Source organism: Mustela erminea, chromosome 6 (genome assembly GCF_009829155.1).
Source record: "Mustela erminea isolate mMusErm1 chromosome 6, mMusErm1.Pri, whole genome shotgun sequence".
Classification (NCBI taxonomy): domain Eukaryota; kingdom Metazoa; phylum Chordata; class Mammalia; order Carnivora; family Mustelidae; genus Mustela; species Mustela erminea.
This window is the reverse complement of record NC_045619.1, coordinates 144,345,053-144,360,933: the sequence shown is the minus strand read 5'-3', so window position 1 is coordinate 144,360,933 and position 15,881 is coordinate 144,345,053. Positions and strand designations below refer to the sequence as shown.

General features: G+C 51.9%; 1 protein-coding gene across 6 annotated transcripts in view; it reads right to left on the bottom strand.

The window, feature by feature from the left end:
- The window catches only part of LARP4B (La ribonucleoprotein 4B), an 88,927-nt gene that overhangs the window by 15,691 nt on the left and 57,355 nt on the right, over positions 1–15,881 (bottom strand). For all 6 annotated transcript variants that reach the window (XM_032349892.1, XM_032349890.1, XM_032349889.1 and 3 more), the window contains 6 exons: positions 14,863–14,941; positions 13,248–13,384; positions 7,092–7,195; positions 4,060–4,170; positions 2,646–2,699; positions 2,353–2,562 (listed from right to left, as the gene is read on the bottom strand). In XM_032349892.1, the coding sequence (XP_032205783.1) occupies positions 2,353–2,562; positions 2,646–2,699; positions 4,060–4,170; positions 7,092–7,195; positions 13,248–13,384; positions 14,863–14,941 (695 nt within the window). The remainder of the gene's footprint in view (positions 1–2,352; positions 2,563–2,645; positions 2,700–4,059; positions 4,171–7,091; positions 7,196–13,247; positions 13,385–14,862; positions 14,942–15,881) is intronic.

Below are 15,881 nucleotides of genomic sequence, written 5' to 3'. Positions count from 1 at the left end.
AACTGGTGAACACCATGCAGACCTTCTGCTTATCTGGGCTGTTTCTCGACATTTTATTCAATTTTATACTGAAAATATTCCCAGGCTGAAAAGAACATGGTGTTAGATCATTGTCAATGACGCGTATTTCCTGAGCCGGGCTGGGGCAAGACCTTTTTCTGGGTCGACTCGGGCGATGTCACAGCAGCCTGCCGAGGAAGCCACTGACACCTACTCGGAAGCTAGAGCCGAGAGCAAGCGGGGCAGAAAACGGATGTTCAGGACAGTGGAGGACCAGAAGTTGATTTTTTAAAAAAGGAAAAAGGAAAAGCAGCAGAGGAAACTCAGGGTCAGAAAGATACCCTTGGAACTTTGTAAGCCACCTCAATAGCCTGCTTGAGAACAGCCGCCAGCGTCAGACTATTTAAAAATGGATCAATCACACCAGAACCAGATTCTGAGATTATAAACAATGCGAAGGTCACTCGTACCAAATCACTTCCTGGATGTACTTTTACATACACAATCCTGCTATCTGCGTGACTGTGCTCAAGAGTTAAAGAAATAAATTAGCTCCTGACCCAGTAATTTAATAGGACTCAGAGAATTCACAGGCACCGTATATTCACATCTGCTCAAAATAACACAGCACACTTTCGAGCAAGCACAAGGTCGCAGGTGCCCACCCCCGAACCAGGATCACAGGAAACCTCCTAAGTGGCCAGACAGCTGACCCCAGGTGCCAAGGGCCCCTACTCCAGCCCGATATGGGTGCCATCAGAGAAGTCAGAGCAGAGACTTACGAGGAACTGAACTGCATAACCACGGCGGCTAGCTTCCTTGGGAGAAATTCTCCCACACAAGAATTTGAGGACTTTATCCCCCTGGAAGGTTCTCTCATCCTATATCAGCTCCATGGCTGTCGGCACACTTTTACAGAAAGCAACAAAGATTTCAGAAAAAGACAGCATTATGAGGAGTCCCTCTGAAGAGAGAGACGCGGCTCAACACCAGCACCTGTCTGCTAACTGCCTCTGCCACCGCTGTCTTTTTCTGAAATCTTTTTCTGAAATCCTGCGCCAGCGCCAGAGAGGACCCCTCCTGACCCTCCCCGTCTGCCCTCCTCCCATCCCGTAAGCCCCAGGCCAACAGCACATGCCTCAGGGCACAGTAAGAAGCCGAACAGCTTTGTCTCCCAGTTCCCCGCCTCCGCCTCTGGGTCAGCTCAGAGACCCCCACGATGCCAGCACTGCCAGTGCCTCGGCACACGCCGCCCCCTCTCCTGCAGCCTCGCCTCCCTCACACCCCTGCTGTAAGCTCAACGGAGGAGGACGGGACCCCGGGCAACCTCCAAGTTTGAGGCTTCACCATGTTCAGTCCCGCTTTGTCAATGACCGTGCGTCCGACGGACACTGCTGTCTTCCCCGGGCTGCCTCCCTCCGCGGACACATCTCCACGAGGCAGCAGGGAACAGGCAGCATCCCCGCTCCGGCGACTCGCTCCTCTCCGGCCCTCCCTTCAGCCAACGCCCTCCTCCCACTGCCAGTGGTAAGGGGAGCCGCGGCCCGGCCTGGCTCGCAGGCGTCTCCCGTGCCCCGCACCTGACCTGAGCGCCGCCCGACTGGCCCTGACTCACGCCACAGCCACATCCTCAGTCATCGACTGGCCTCCTGCTTTCTGACCACGACCTTCCACACACTCCACTGCCCCGCTCTGGTGCCCACGAAAGCCGCCCTGCAGCCCCAGGCACACCTGTCCATCTGTCCGTCCATCCGCACTGTCTCGGACGGGAGCAGCCAAGTGCTGCCTCTCACGCCCACGCTCCACAAGCGCGCAGCAGCGCCGAGGCAGGGTCCGCCTACCTCTCGGACCTCTCCCCTCCGGCCAGCAGCGCCCCCGGAGGAAAGCGACGGCGCCACTTCACAGGCCGGTCAGCTCTAGGGCTGGTGTGAGGGACGCTCGCAGGCCTTCCGCTCGTCCTCGGCTGCTGGAATTACTGAAACTCCTTCCTCCACCTCCTCAAACGCACTTCTCGCTGCAACCCGCCCCGCGCTCAGGAGTAACCCAGGCCTCCCAGAGCCCGGACCACGCTGTGTGTGTTCCTGGGGATTACACAGCGTAGGAAGGTGCCGCCACACGGGAGAGCAGGCAGACTGGGCCGAGATCAATAGTAGAGCCTCCGAACGCTTTTTTTACGGATACGAAGCTGCATACTGATCTCCTGATTAAGTTTAAATCCACCGAAGAACTCAGGTCTGTTTTATGCTGGCAAACCACCTACGCCCGATTCGCTACCAGAACATCCCTCCCGAGCACCCAGTGCAGCGTCCACAGCGTCCTGCTGCACGAGCTCCCAGCAACGACAGGACTCACCAGGGGGGGGTCGAGATAGCTGTGTGTCGCCGACCACGTCTGGGGGGCGATCAGGCTGTACAGGGGGAACTGCTGCTGGGGGCTGTAGACCGGAGGCAAGTAAAAGGAGGCTGTGTAGCGCTGCTGCGCATAAAGGCTCATGTCCAGAGGTCTAAATCCATTCTTTGGCAAAAATGTGTTTATAGCTATTGCCTTTGCTTTTATCCGTGCCTATGTGGGAACAGAGAGATTTCTGTCAGAGTGCTCGAGAACCGGTCTGCAAGTAAAGAAAGTATAACCAAGGTCTTGCTTACCTTAATTGGTTTTCCTTGAAAAGTTTTGACTTCTTCTCGTAGATACTTGTAAGCCTGAGGGCAAAAATCACCCAAAATGCCACCATGTTAATCCTGTAAGTCAAATGAACTGACAACCCAAGGCCTCGCGCCGGGAACGGTACCGGTAGGGTATGACAGACACAGACCCAGAACACCGACTCTTAATCCACTTCGGGTCACAGACTCCTTCAAAGAACCTCTAAGACCCAGGGAGCCTCTCGCAAAAACTCTCCTGAACGACGTACGATTCTCTCAGTGCTAACACACACCACCAAAGCCTCGCACGACCACAGGCTAAGGACACCGAGCCCCTAGCAGTTACCCTGATGTGAAAGCGGAGTCACAGTTGGAGAAGGGGAGACACTCTGATGGCGGTACCGGTGCAGCTCCTACGCCTCTCCTAGGTGCCCTCCTTAGCTGGGAAGGCTCCGCGCCGCCTGCGCCGCCCCCAGCCGCGCCCCGGCCCGTGCTGCTGAGGGGCCTTGCGCCTGCTCCGCCGACGGGACTCCCCTCATCTCCCACGGCCCGGCCCCTCCTATGCCCCCTCCCTCCAACCCAGTCAAGCGCGTCCTTCAGAGGCCTGTTTCTTCGGATCATCGCAGCACCCACATCGCTTCCCACCACACGGCTCCCCCCAGAACAACCGGAGTCGGAACCGCGAGGGTCCACTTAAGGGCAGGCTTCAGCGGACACACACAGGACAGGACTATGAACGGACTTTCTCCTCCCCGCGGTTTTCTTCAGTCTCCTCCCTCCTCTAGCTTACTTTATGGCGAGGACACAGTACACCTCACAAATAACACACAAAACACGTGCCAAATGTTGCTGCTCTCAGTAAGCCCACGGGGCGGCTGGCGGTGGAGTACGAGCCGTCCGGAGTTCGAGGTGCGTCCCCCCTGCATGGGGTCAGCATCCGTAATTCCCCTGTCGCTCAGGGGTTCACCGTACCGGCAGTCCTCGAATCACGTTCATGTTTCCCCCAATCAAGGCCCCTCTTTCAGGCCAGGGAGAGCGCCTTCACTCCTTCCCTGTCCTCACAGAGCTTCCCCAAGGCCTCTGCCAACTCTGACACGCACAGTGACGCCTCGTGAAACTTAAAATGACGTTCCGATTTCCCAGAACAGTTTTCGAATATTAAAACTTTCTCTCACCCAGATGAAAGAATAGAAGTCATGTTCACGGGCTACACGTCCTTGGGAAATAACGTCACGTGCTCCACTGCCACACAAATGGTCTTCACAACAGCCTACTTCAGTCTCTCTAACCTGATCCCCCTGTGCTTTATAGTCAAACCTGGGACCACCACACAGCAGTCATCTCCAGGCCCCAATGTAGTGCCCCCCACGTATGGCTTGTGAGGTAAGGGTAACACAGGGGTGGGGGGACAGCTTACCTGCTGTGCGTCAGCTTCAGTTTCAAACGTAATAAACCAATTATCGTTATAGGCAAATTCACAGTTTATAAATTTCGGTAAATTGTCTCCTTTAAATAGTGCTTCTACTTCCTACAGGAAAGAGAGAGGGAGAAATTAACTCTCTTCTCTGCCACATGTGTCCTTACCAAGTAGAAACGACTCCCAGGGACAGGGGGTGCGTCTCCCCCACCAGGCAGAGCAGAGAACACTCCCGGCGCACAGGCGCTCGGGCACAGCGCGCAGAAGGGCACCGCTCTGGCGTGGGCACGGACACGCCCTGGAGTCATGGGGCCCTACTTCCGCTTCACAGCACTCCTGGAAGGTCAAAGGGAACCTCACATGAAGCTCAACACCAGTTCCAGGAAACAACACGCGAACACTTAGTACCCAATAAAGTAAAATCCAAAATGCCTGGCATCCATTCAAAATCTACTGGGCGCACAAAGAAACAGAAAAATGGGCCCTGAAGGAGAAAAAAAGAATCCATCACATTAGACCCAGAAGTGATACAGACGACAGAATAAAAAGGCAAGAATATTAAAGCAGCTCTGGGATATATATTCTATATTCAAAAAGGTAAAGACTGAGCATGTTAAAGAGAGACACAGAAGAGGAAAGAAACAAAGATCCAGAAAGAACTTCTGGAATGAAAAATGCGGTATGTAGGATTAGCCGTTAGTTAGGAACTTTTGACAAGAAAAGACAGGAGAAGAGAAAAAGTGAAGAAATGACACTTCAGGAAACTTCTGTTCAAGAGACGTGCGAGCGGCACCAAGGGGCATCACCATCAAATGGCTTAAAACCTCACAGCACCGGGGAGCAGGGGAGCAGCGCTAACACGCGGAGGAGCAAAGGAGACGCGACGCGCACCAGAGCGCAGGACAGCAGCGGCTGCGGACACAGGAAGGAACGCAAACCTGGAACCCCGAATTCTACACCCAGAGGAAAGGGCTTCCATAAATGAAGGAAAAATACAGATTTTCTCAAAAAGAATGAATAAAAAAGAAAAGAAAAGAATTTCTCAAACACACCAAAGCTGAAAACCCTCGCTGCCAGGAGAGCCGAGCCCGAGAACTGAAGGGCCACGTGGGCAGAAAGGAGGCCGGAGCAAGGGCGGACCTGGACACGCGCACAAAAAGCCACGTCAATGGCAAATGCTGCATAAAGACATCTCGCTTACTTTCAATCTCTCGGAAAGAAAATGAGCTTGTCGGACGCAAACGTAACAAAATACTGTGTGGTTCGGGGCAGCAGCGCATGCCAGCCGGGCATGGGAGCAGCGACGCCCGCGGAGGACAGCCCCACCGACCCCGGACGTACCCACCGACGTTCCGGCCGGGAAAACGAAAGAGCTAGAGCGAGAAGCCAAGAAAGGGAGACCGAGAGAACGAACGTGACCCAAGCCGAATGGGAGGCGCGGCAAGAAAGGAAATGTGGCCCAGCACGGAGAGACGAGCAGCAGGTGGGGATCCAAACCCAGTCCCACCACTGAGGGCTCACACCAAACGCTCCCAAGTCCCCGCCGAGAAGGCCACGAACCTCCAAGCGGCCCAGGAGAGCAGGACGCCTGTCCAGGCAGCCCGCGGGCCATCGGCTCCCGCCGCCGACGGCCAAGGGGCTAAAGGCGGAGACGCCGGGGCCGTACAGGGACAGGACAGCACGGGGGCAACGCTGCGGACACCCCGGTTGGTTCCAGAGCAAAGTACTCCCGGGGAATCAGGGCCATTCTGTGAAAGTCCATTACTCAACCAAATGAACTACCATTTAAAGACTTCTCCAACCACGGGCAGGCACGCGTCCGCCACTGCAGCCGGGCCCGCTCTCCCCTTCGCTTCTGTTTCAAACTCAGTTTACCAAAAATCTAAAACACTCCCATGGCTCAATCTTACAACAGATCTAGGGGGTGCCGTTTGGAATGACACAAATATACCAAGATCAACGTGTGCGGCTCAAAAGAGAAAATTCCGCTTTAGCCCTTCCGAGTGTCTCAGAGGACCTCCGTGTGCGGGGTCACCGGGAGCTCACCAAGACTCCGGACCGGCAGAAAGAAGTAAGGGGACACTCCACATTTACAACCTCAGAAAGAAGAAGATAAAAAATTCATTCCCAATTTCTTTTTCTTCATAGAGAACCCAGAACTAGAAAACAGTGTTACCTGAACAAAAAGTAAAACTCGCTGGAACAGGGTGGCACTCGAGAAGGGCGAGACTTCTTCGGCCAGGGTTGTCACACCACACCTCCTTCACACCGCACCAAGAAGCGTCCCTCAGACACCCACACACGCACTGACCGCCTCCACAGAGACGGCGCTGAGCGCGCGGGCGGCTCGAGTCCCTCAGGCCTGACCCACAAACACCCGTGACGGACGGAACGAACCTCCTGGGGTTGCAGACAGTCCCTGCAGCAGACAGCGGTCGTGCTGTCCCCAGGCCAGAGCTGGCGCTGTCAGAGCCTCACATGAAGGCTCCTCATCATTTCTGGGGTGGCTGCCAGTTCGTCACTGCAAGAGGCACCGCAGTCTACGCTTTCGGACATGGGACGGAGTTTTATAGCAACGCAGTAACTGTGGAAGACTTTTCCTGACTCTGACACGATCAAATACTGCGGTTCCCTCAAATTATTGCCTAAGTTGGTACCTTTTTTTATTTTTTTAAAATTTGAGATGGAGTGAGAGGAGAGAGCACAAGGTGGGTAGCCGGGAGAAGCAGGCGCCCCACACGGGGCTCGATCCCAGGACCCTGGGGATCGCTTAACCGACCGACCGAGCCACCCAGGCGCCCACCCTCGTCAGTATTTTTTACCATGAAGAATAGAATGGAGCTCCAAGAACGAAAGTTTGAGCACCACTCTTAAAAATGAGTCACACTGTAGCCAACAGTGTGTAAATCCTGGGAAGAAAGTGTTACTGTGTGTATTCTTTACAATACGCCCTCTAAAAAAACCACAGAAGTAAACAGAAATAACACAAAAACCTACAAACAAAGTCTGAGCACGCTTCAGAGGAGACTTACTTCTACCGGCGTGGACTCCGGTATTTCCCGCAGGATCACAATGCAACGACTCTGATTTGGCCTCACTTTTTCTCCCTTCTCATCCACTTGGACCAACGGTAAAGCTACAAAGAGAAGAAAAATGAATGGTAAAACACAAATATTCAAACTGTCTGTCTGTCTTCTAGTTATGACATAACAGGCACTCCGGTGCGATGTGCTGTATCTCACTTACTAAACACAAAGAAGACACGTGTATGCACTGGGACACCTTAACACAACCCATCAGAAGGTTTTACACCCATCTCACAGGTTAAATTTCTCAAAACCAAGGAGCACAGGAATTTAAAAAGTCCTTTAAGATCTAGAATAAATTCAACGCCATGAAACAAGGATTCAACAGCGCAAACGACCTGTAGACGACAACTCAAGAGTAACTGGCTTCCTCTTTTCTACGAGCCCCTAGCGTCAAATAATTTTCTGACCCACCACGACTCTTTATTTTGAATCACGAGGTGCCACGGGCATCCTACACAGCTTTTTCCAGCAATGACGTCCTCCACAACCACAGCCCACGGTCAGCACAAGGAGCGTGGTGGTGCTGGGCCAACAGTGCCAACATGGGGACAAGCCGGATTCAGACCTCACAAGTTTCTACATACGCTCCTTTTTGTGATGTTCTGTTTTGGTGTCACGTCTATGAAACTGTACCACGTGTAGATTCCAGTCACAACGCAGCATGACACAGTCAGGGCTCAGAGCTGTCCACCCCCCAACGAAGACATGCTGCCAACATGAGGAGCGAAGACTAACTTCACTACAGGTTCTACTGACACTGAAAGTACCTTAAGGGAACATTATGAAAAAGTTCCTGCCAATAAACGTAAGTTAGACAACTTACACGAAACAGAAACATCCTTAAAGATACACACTAGCAACGTTCACTCTAAGAAGACAGTCACCAACACAGACCCTGATCTATGAGAGAAACTCAAGGCCCACGTGATATCCCCGGAGAATCCTATCAAACACTTGAGAAAAAAATAAACCTGTTCTACAGCACAACCTCTTCCCAAATACCTGAAAGAGAATACACGCCAGCTCCACCTGCGAAGCTGGCCGCTCTCCGATACTCAGACGGAGCAAAGACAACACAAAGCAAGAAAACTAAAGACCAATATCCCCTGTGAACACAGATGAAAAATTCTCACCAAATTCTGCCAAATAAAACCATACAATATATAAAAATGATAATAAACCATGACAAGTGGGGTTTATCTCAGTAATGAAAGGTTGGTTTACCAATCAAAAATTAAGCAACAGGGGCACCTGGGTGGCTCAGTGGGTTAAGCCTCTGCCTTCAGCTCAGGTTGTGATCCCAGGGTCCTGGGATCGAGCCCCGCACTGGGCTCTCTGCTCTGTGGGGAGCCTGCTTCTCCCTCTGCCTGCCTCTCTGCCGACTTGTGATCTCTGTCTGTCAAATAAATAAATAAAATCTTAAAAAAAAAATTAAGCAACAGAATTCACATTAATGGGCTAAACAAAAAAACATACAATCACCTCACAGATGCACAGTATGTGGCAGAACCCAACAATCCTGAAAAGAAATTTTTTCAGCAAATCAGGAACGAGAGAAACCTCCTCACGGAGGAAAAGCCAACGTCTAGCATCACACTTACTGAAGACAGGACAAAGCAACAACAGCCGCTCTCAGCTTCTGGTCGGCGCTGTCCCAAAGGCTCAACCAGGGCAGTAACGCGAGCGACAGAAACTGGACACACCCAGACCGGGTACGAAGAGCTGAAACTTTCCATTCACAGGCAACAAGCTTATCTCTATGAAGAAAATCTGAAAAAATTTCCCAAAAAACTAGAATTGAGGAGTTTTAACAAAGTTTGAAACTTTGTTACAAAAAATACAAAAATGAATTGTATTTCTACATCCTAGCACTGATGGAAAACTGAAATAAACACATTTAAAACTGTGTGAAAAGCAGGAAAATAATTATAAAATCTGTTAAGATATGGGTTAAAGCCTCTGCTTTTGGCCCCAGGGTCCTGGGATCGAGTCCCGCATCGGGCTCTCTGCTCAGCAGGGAGCCTGCTTCCTCCTCTCTCTCTCTCTGCCTGCCTCTCCGTCTACTTGTGATCTCTCTCTGTCAAATAAATAAATAAAATCTTTAAAAAAAAAAAAAAAGATACGGACTACCTGTACATTGAATACTGCAGAAATTACCAAGAACAAATTATAAAAGATGTAAATCAATGGAGAGTTACTGTGCTCATGGAATGTAAACCTCACCATCGTTATGTGTCAATTCTCCCCAAATCAATTTGTACATTCGATGCAATCCCAATAAAAATTTTTTTAAGGGTGGCTCAGTCAGATAAGCGGCTGCCTTCGGCTCAGGTCATGATCCCAGGGTCCTGGGACCGAGTCCCGCATCGCGCTCTCTGCTCAGCGGGAAGCCTGCTGCTCTCTCCACCTCTGCCTGCCCCTCTGCCCGCTTGTGCGTGCTCTCTCTCTCTGACAAATAAATAAATAAAATCTTAACAACAACAACAACAAGAAACCTTAATTAAAAAAAAAAAAAAGACACTGCAGGGCAGGTGTCAAAACCAAGAAGCAAATCAAGGACACAGGCCCGGAGATAAACCGGCAGTGGGGGGCGGACGGTCCAGACAATGGCACCATCCAACTTAGGGGCGAAGGGAGAGCCCGTCCAGCTGACGGCACTGGAACAGCTGCACATCCACATGTGAGCGGGGCAGAGAACTTAGATCCATACCTCAAACCACATACTAGTATTAGCTTAAAATGGACCACAGACCTAAAAATGTAAACCCTAAAACTATAAACTTCTGGGAGAAAACCTCCATGGCTTTGGTAACCACAATTTTCTTAATCGCTATGCCACCAAATGCAAGATCATAAAAGAAAAAAATTAATAAATTGAACTATACCAAAAATTCAAAAGAGTGTTGTTCCAAAGACACTATCATTGGTAGAATACAAAAGAGAAGCTAGAGACTAGGAGAATGTATTTGCAAATCACACCCCTGATAACAGCTTATACCCGGACCCAGGTAACGATAACACAGGTCTCACACTACACGCCCTCCCACAAACCTCAACTGTACGAACACTAATAAAGAGGCGGGGGTGGGGGCACAAGAACAGACACTTCAACAAAGATAAAAGCAGAGCAAAGAGGCACCTGAAAAGACTGTTCCCTGTCACCAGCCATGAGGGAAACAGAAACCGAAAGAGCAATGAGATAAAGTCAGAGAATCTGCAAGGAAGACCCCCACAGGCAGCCCGCGACAGCAAAGGTGTGGGGCAACCTGCCGCACCACCGCAGGCAGTTTCACAAGTCAGAACACACCCTCTGTCCCGGGCCGGCTACTGAGAGAAGCAGAAGCCCCAGGCACCGCGCACGAGGGGACTTGCACACCAGTGCTCGTGGCACCTGATCTGGAGTGGTGCAAGCCTGGCCAGAGCGAGTCTCACAACGGGGGTGAATAACCAAGTGCGGCCCATCTACAGCGCGGAGCAGGACTCGGCAATGAGAGACCAAAAGCTATGGATGCGCTCTCCAACAATCGTGCTGAGCGCGGGAGACCGGACCCCCACCCCTAAAGGTCACTACACGACCGACTGCATTTGCACGAAGCTTCAGAAAATGCAAACTAAGGCACAGGGACAAAAAGCAGATGGGGGGTGGCCTGAAGCAGGAGGAAACTCCCGGGCGGACAGTACGGTCGTCATCGCCACTACGCTAGCTCTGCAGGTGCATAAAGATGTTGTGACTTGACAGATGTACAGGCGGTAATTTAAGGTGTGTAAACTCTACCTCAGGAAAGCTGTAAAAACAAAACAAGCAGGGACCTGTGCTTCTCATCTCCTGATTTTGTCCCCAGTTCGTGTGCCCCCCACCAAGGGTCACCTTGAACCAGGAAGGTCAGTCCCACTCGGGTCTTTATACTCTCACCCCTGGACCTCGGAACCCATGAAAGGCCGACTCCGATCTATGTGACTCGTACCTACACGCTGCAGACGTTATCGTCCCGCAGGTATGTGAAACAGACTTTGTAGTCAGCATTATGACGGATTCCTGCTGAAAACGTAGCCTAGTTTATTTTAATCGTTCCAGCGCTCACGGTGAGGCTCCGTCACATCTATTCATGCTCTGGGGACAAACACCTGAGTCTATTCTTAAATTTGCAATTTCAACTGTATTAAGTATAAAAGCAAAGCGTTTGAACTGGGCATTCTGTGCCATGCACTCCGTACCACGTATATTATGACACAAAAACGTAATTTATGCAGTTCAACCAACACTAGAGTTCTGGTGTTGTACTGGGGAATATTCAAAATAAAATGTTATCAAGGGTCTACTGGGTATCTAATGCTACGTGCGAGGCATTCTGGGGACAGGAGTAAGATTTAAACAGGAGATCTCTGCTCACAGAGGCTCATTTCTCTCACCGTCCGCAGAACTACAACCGCTACACTAACTCCATGATCCAACAGGCCGTCGTGCTGGCACGTGTCTCTGTCGGAAGCCAAGTGAACGAGGCAATGAGACGCTTCAGAGCTGAGGAGGAAGGCAAGGAGGTACCCCTGCAACTCCAGACCCTCCCACCCAGCAGGGAAGGCAGAAGGGCGGAGCGGCCGGCGGGGCTGTGGGTCCACGGGGAGAAACAGCCTCCCTGCAGCAACCACACCCGGCAACCCAACAGCCTCTTGCGCCGCAGGAACGACTCCTGCCAGCGTCACCCAGGAATCAGCCACGGGGCAGCCAAGCTCCCAAGCAACGCCTGGAAGAAATAACTACACCCGGGACTCCTGATAAGGACCAAAGACCGTGAACTGAGAAAAGCGTTTTTGGGTCAGGAAAGCCACTGGCCTTTATTTAAGTGCGCCAGACAGGACCAGACTCAACCCGACCAGCAAACAGACTTCTATTCTGAACGGACCGTCAAAAACAAAGCCACACGGGAAAGCATAAACTATCTTGGGAAACGACGGTTGTAATTTTCAGAGTTCAAACTTCATAGATGATGCTTGCTCGCTTCTTCACTATCTGCTCAAATAATTTAGTGACCTTACAAAATCTGTCTAGGAACAGGAAGCAGAGAACTTTCATTTGCGAATAGAAATCCAAACAAGTTTTAAGATAAAATGTTCACCTATTCTTCTATGAAGTCGAATGCACACAAGAAGTCATCACCACCCGTCAGTCATGCTGGGGAGAGTGTAGAATCACTGCTGCCTCAGTGACGGAGAGTCACAGCGGTGACACAGAGAAACGGGGTTTCAGTTCTGGCTTGACGGATGTCCCCTCATTTAGAAATATTTGGGGCAAGGGGACATACTGTACACTGTGTTCTTTATGAAGGAGTCAGAGCAGCCCTGAGAAGGGAGACTGCAGAAATAAATCATCTGGTACTTGCAGTCCTATTATAAAAAGTGACTTTCTATAATTAAAAACAATCCCATTTGAAAAGATATCCAATATACTGTACACTGAATTTAAAACTCATCCCCAGGGAAGCTATCCCAGGCGGCAGGGAGGGTGGAGGCAGTACAGGGGCCCTCCAAAAGCTGCGGGCGGCGGTGGTCTCGCAGCCGCACGCTGAGGCCCACGCTGACGCAGCCAAGCGGCACACGCACGCACAGCGCAGCGCCCAGGATGTCGCCTGTAACCCAGGCAGATGGTGTCTTCGGAAACACACGACCAAGTGGCTGGGTTGTAGACGCCTGCACCAGCAAACCACAGCTTAGAAGCCCACAGTCCCGGAACCCCTGCCGGTCTCTGAGGTACTAAACCTTGCTCTGAGGTGGTCAGAGGTCCAAGAAACAACTTCACTCACAATAACCTTCTAAAGAAAACAGTCCCACTCCACCCAAACTTGAGCCAGAATTTGAAATTTACAGCCCTTAAGCTAATGGAACCGGCCGCCAGCGCCACCCTTCCCCACATCTGTCACCAGCCCCAGCGGCCCTCCGCCTCTGCAGCAGCCTTTCTCGGGCGCACTCCCGGTGAGATGCGTTTCTGAGCCCGTCAACACCCCCCACCAGACAGGGCGCCGGCCGGAGCAGCCAGGAAGCTGAGGGAAGACCCCACCTGCGTCAAGACCACATTCTCACCCACCCAGACCGCCGTTTACTTACACCTCAGCACCTCCACAATCAAGTTCATGTCAGTGCTGAGCTTCTTGACGTGGTCCAGGTTAGCTACCGTGGTGATTGGCACATACTGATCACTGTCCATCTGCGATATAAGGTACATGTCGCTAGCCAGGTTCTCCCTGCGGAAAGAAGACAAGAGCTTTTAATGTCTCCTTCTCTAAAGGGACGCTTCCAGAGAGGGGTGAGCATGGCCCGGCTTCAGAGCCGGAGGAGAGCTCCAACCCCAACTGGGCCTCATCCTCTCTCGGACCTTAGGGAAAACTTTTTTATTAGAGACCTCTGGGGAGGCAGAGAGAGTAGTACAGTGCACCTTTTACAATCACAATGACTGAGTGGATAATCCATTAAAAATGTATTTATAGCTTATCTTTGTGCTAAAAAGTATCTGAGTAAACTTATTAAAAATACACAGTTTTTTAGGTAAGAAAATCCAGCTGAAAGAACAGGCCAGGAAAGGCCGGTGCCCAAGTGCCTGCTGTGCCCGCCGAGCCATCTGGAACGCTAGCAGCCGGAAGCAGAGAAGGACCCAGAACCAATCCCACAGCCCTCGGGGTCACAGCAGGCAGGCTGCAGGCGCTGGCAGCTCAGGGGTTTGGACCTCTGGAGAGGCTTCTAATAAGAAGTCTCCGTTAACAGGACAACGTGCTCAGAACACCTCAACGCAGACACACTGGTCCTAGGGAAGGCAGAGGCCAGTCTCCAAGGTCTGCAGACGGCATCGCTGCTCCGTCCCCACCGGTCCGGCGGCGCAGGCGGCCCGGAGGGAGCTGTGTGAGATGCAGACGCCTCCCTTCCACCTCGCGGCCTCGGAGCAGCGGCTCTCCCCTGCCGAGCGTACACGGAGGCCGTGTGCCAAGGCCCTAACTGGGGAGGGGTGGGCCAGGAAGGCAAGCTGGGGCACCCGTCCCGCCTCTCCCCTCCACGCAGCTCCACGGTCTCTACAGCAGCCCTTCCCAGAGGCTCTGTGGAAGTCCGAAAGCAGCCCCAGAGAAACACTTGAAATATCACCATCGCTGACAGAAGACCTTCCACAGGGCCCGTCAGTTATCCTCACAAAGAGAACTACACTGAGCCCAATCCCACCTTCCTGTATGTATGTTTCCGCCACCTGGAACTTTAAAGGCTCCACTCCGCGTGTCAACAGAAAAGGCGGTACTCAGGACGAAGGCACACGTGAAACTACAGGCGGCACACGCAGACCCAGAACGGCTTGCCACTGCAGAGCCCGGCGTGCTGGGGGAGCTGGAACAGGAAGTCTGTCCTGACTTCACCGCGCTCAACCGTGTCCCTGTGAGGTCCCGCCCTCAGAGTCTGATTCCGTGGGACTGGGGGCGGGGGTCGCGTCCAGGACTCTGAATTTCAAAAAGCAACCCAGGTCATGATCATCACAATGAATTGGGGAGAACTGTGGGAAACACCGGCCTAGCTGATTCGGTTCAGTTCTCCCCGGCAAAGGCTTTCCCTCCTCCACATTCCGCGTGTCCTGGGCCGAGGTCAGCAGCTCCTTGCCTCTTCTGCACAGTGTCACAGCTGTACGTAACAGCCAGTGCGCAACAGCCGAGAGAGCAGGCACTAGAACAGCCCTCGGCATCCTTACCTAGATAAGCAGAATTCCAACGTCTTTTTAAGTACTTCTCGGGGGTCCTCCGGGCTTTCCGGCTGAGACTCATTTCCTCCTACATAAAAGAAATGATCAACTCAGGAAAAATGGTTTAAAATTTACCAAGCAGATGATTCAGCACAGTGATTCTCCTGTTTCCAACATACGTATTAATTCATCTACACATCTACACATCTGTGCAGACAGTAAGAAAACCGCTACTTTACCTACTAAGAAAGGGAAATCAGAGGCAAAAAACTCAAAATCCCCCTCCCCTAACCCAAAACAACAGTTAATCTGAGGAGCCGGCCTTGTTAGTGAAGTGCGAGGTCCTCCTTCCCTGGTCCTCCGCCCTGTGAAAACGTGTTAAGTTTCTTTAATACCTTGTATCAATTCAAAAAGGACTTCCAGGGAGCCTGCAAGATCGCAGATACTTAAACATTAACAAAATATAAAGGAAAGAATAAAAGCAAGGAAAAAGATAAACAGGCCAGAACGATAAAGGCTGGGGCTCCTAAGCCCACGGGCCGTCAGGACGACGCAGTCTCCACACCGGAGTCTTACGAACTTGCTCTAAGCCCACGTGGTCAAAGCTCCAGGCGGCAAGTGCTGGGCTTCAGAGTGTGACGGGAGGGAGCACACACGCGGCCCTCACGAGCAGGCGGGGGCCGGCACCCGCTTCTAGCAGAGACTTCTCCCAAGATGCCCGATGGTACAGTGGGGGCCACTGAAGTGTGTCTCCCGTGAGGCACTGGACACGGACCGGGGGGCTGGAGCTCAGGGGAAGGCCCTGGCACCGCCAGCAGCCACACAATGTGACAGGAGGATTTTCATACTGGAGTCTGGGGTGAGTCCCTGCTCCCCGCCCCCGGACTCTGCACAGCAGGCGAGGACCCTATTTGTAGGTTGTCAGGATAGCAGAGGCACGGAAACACAAAGAACTAACAAGTTTTTCATACACTTCTCTATAGATCTGCGTAATCCTATATGTGGAATTTTCTGAGAACACACACTTA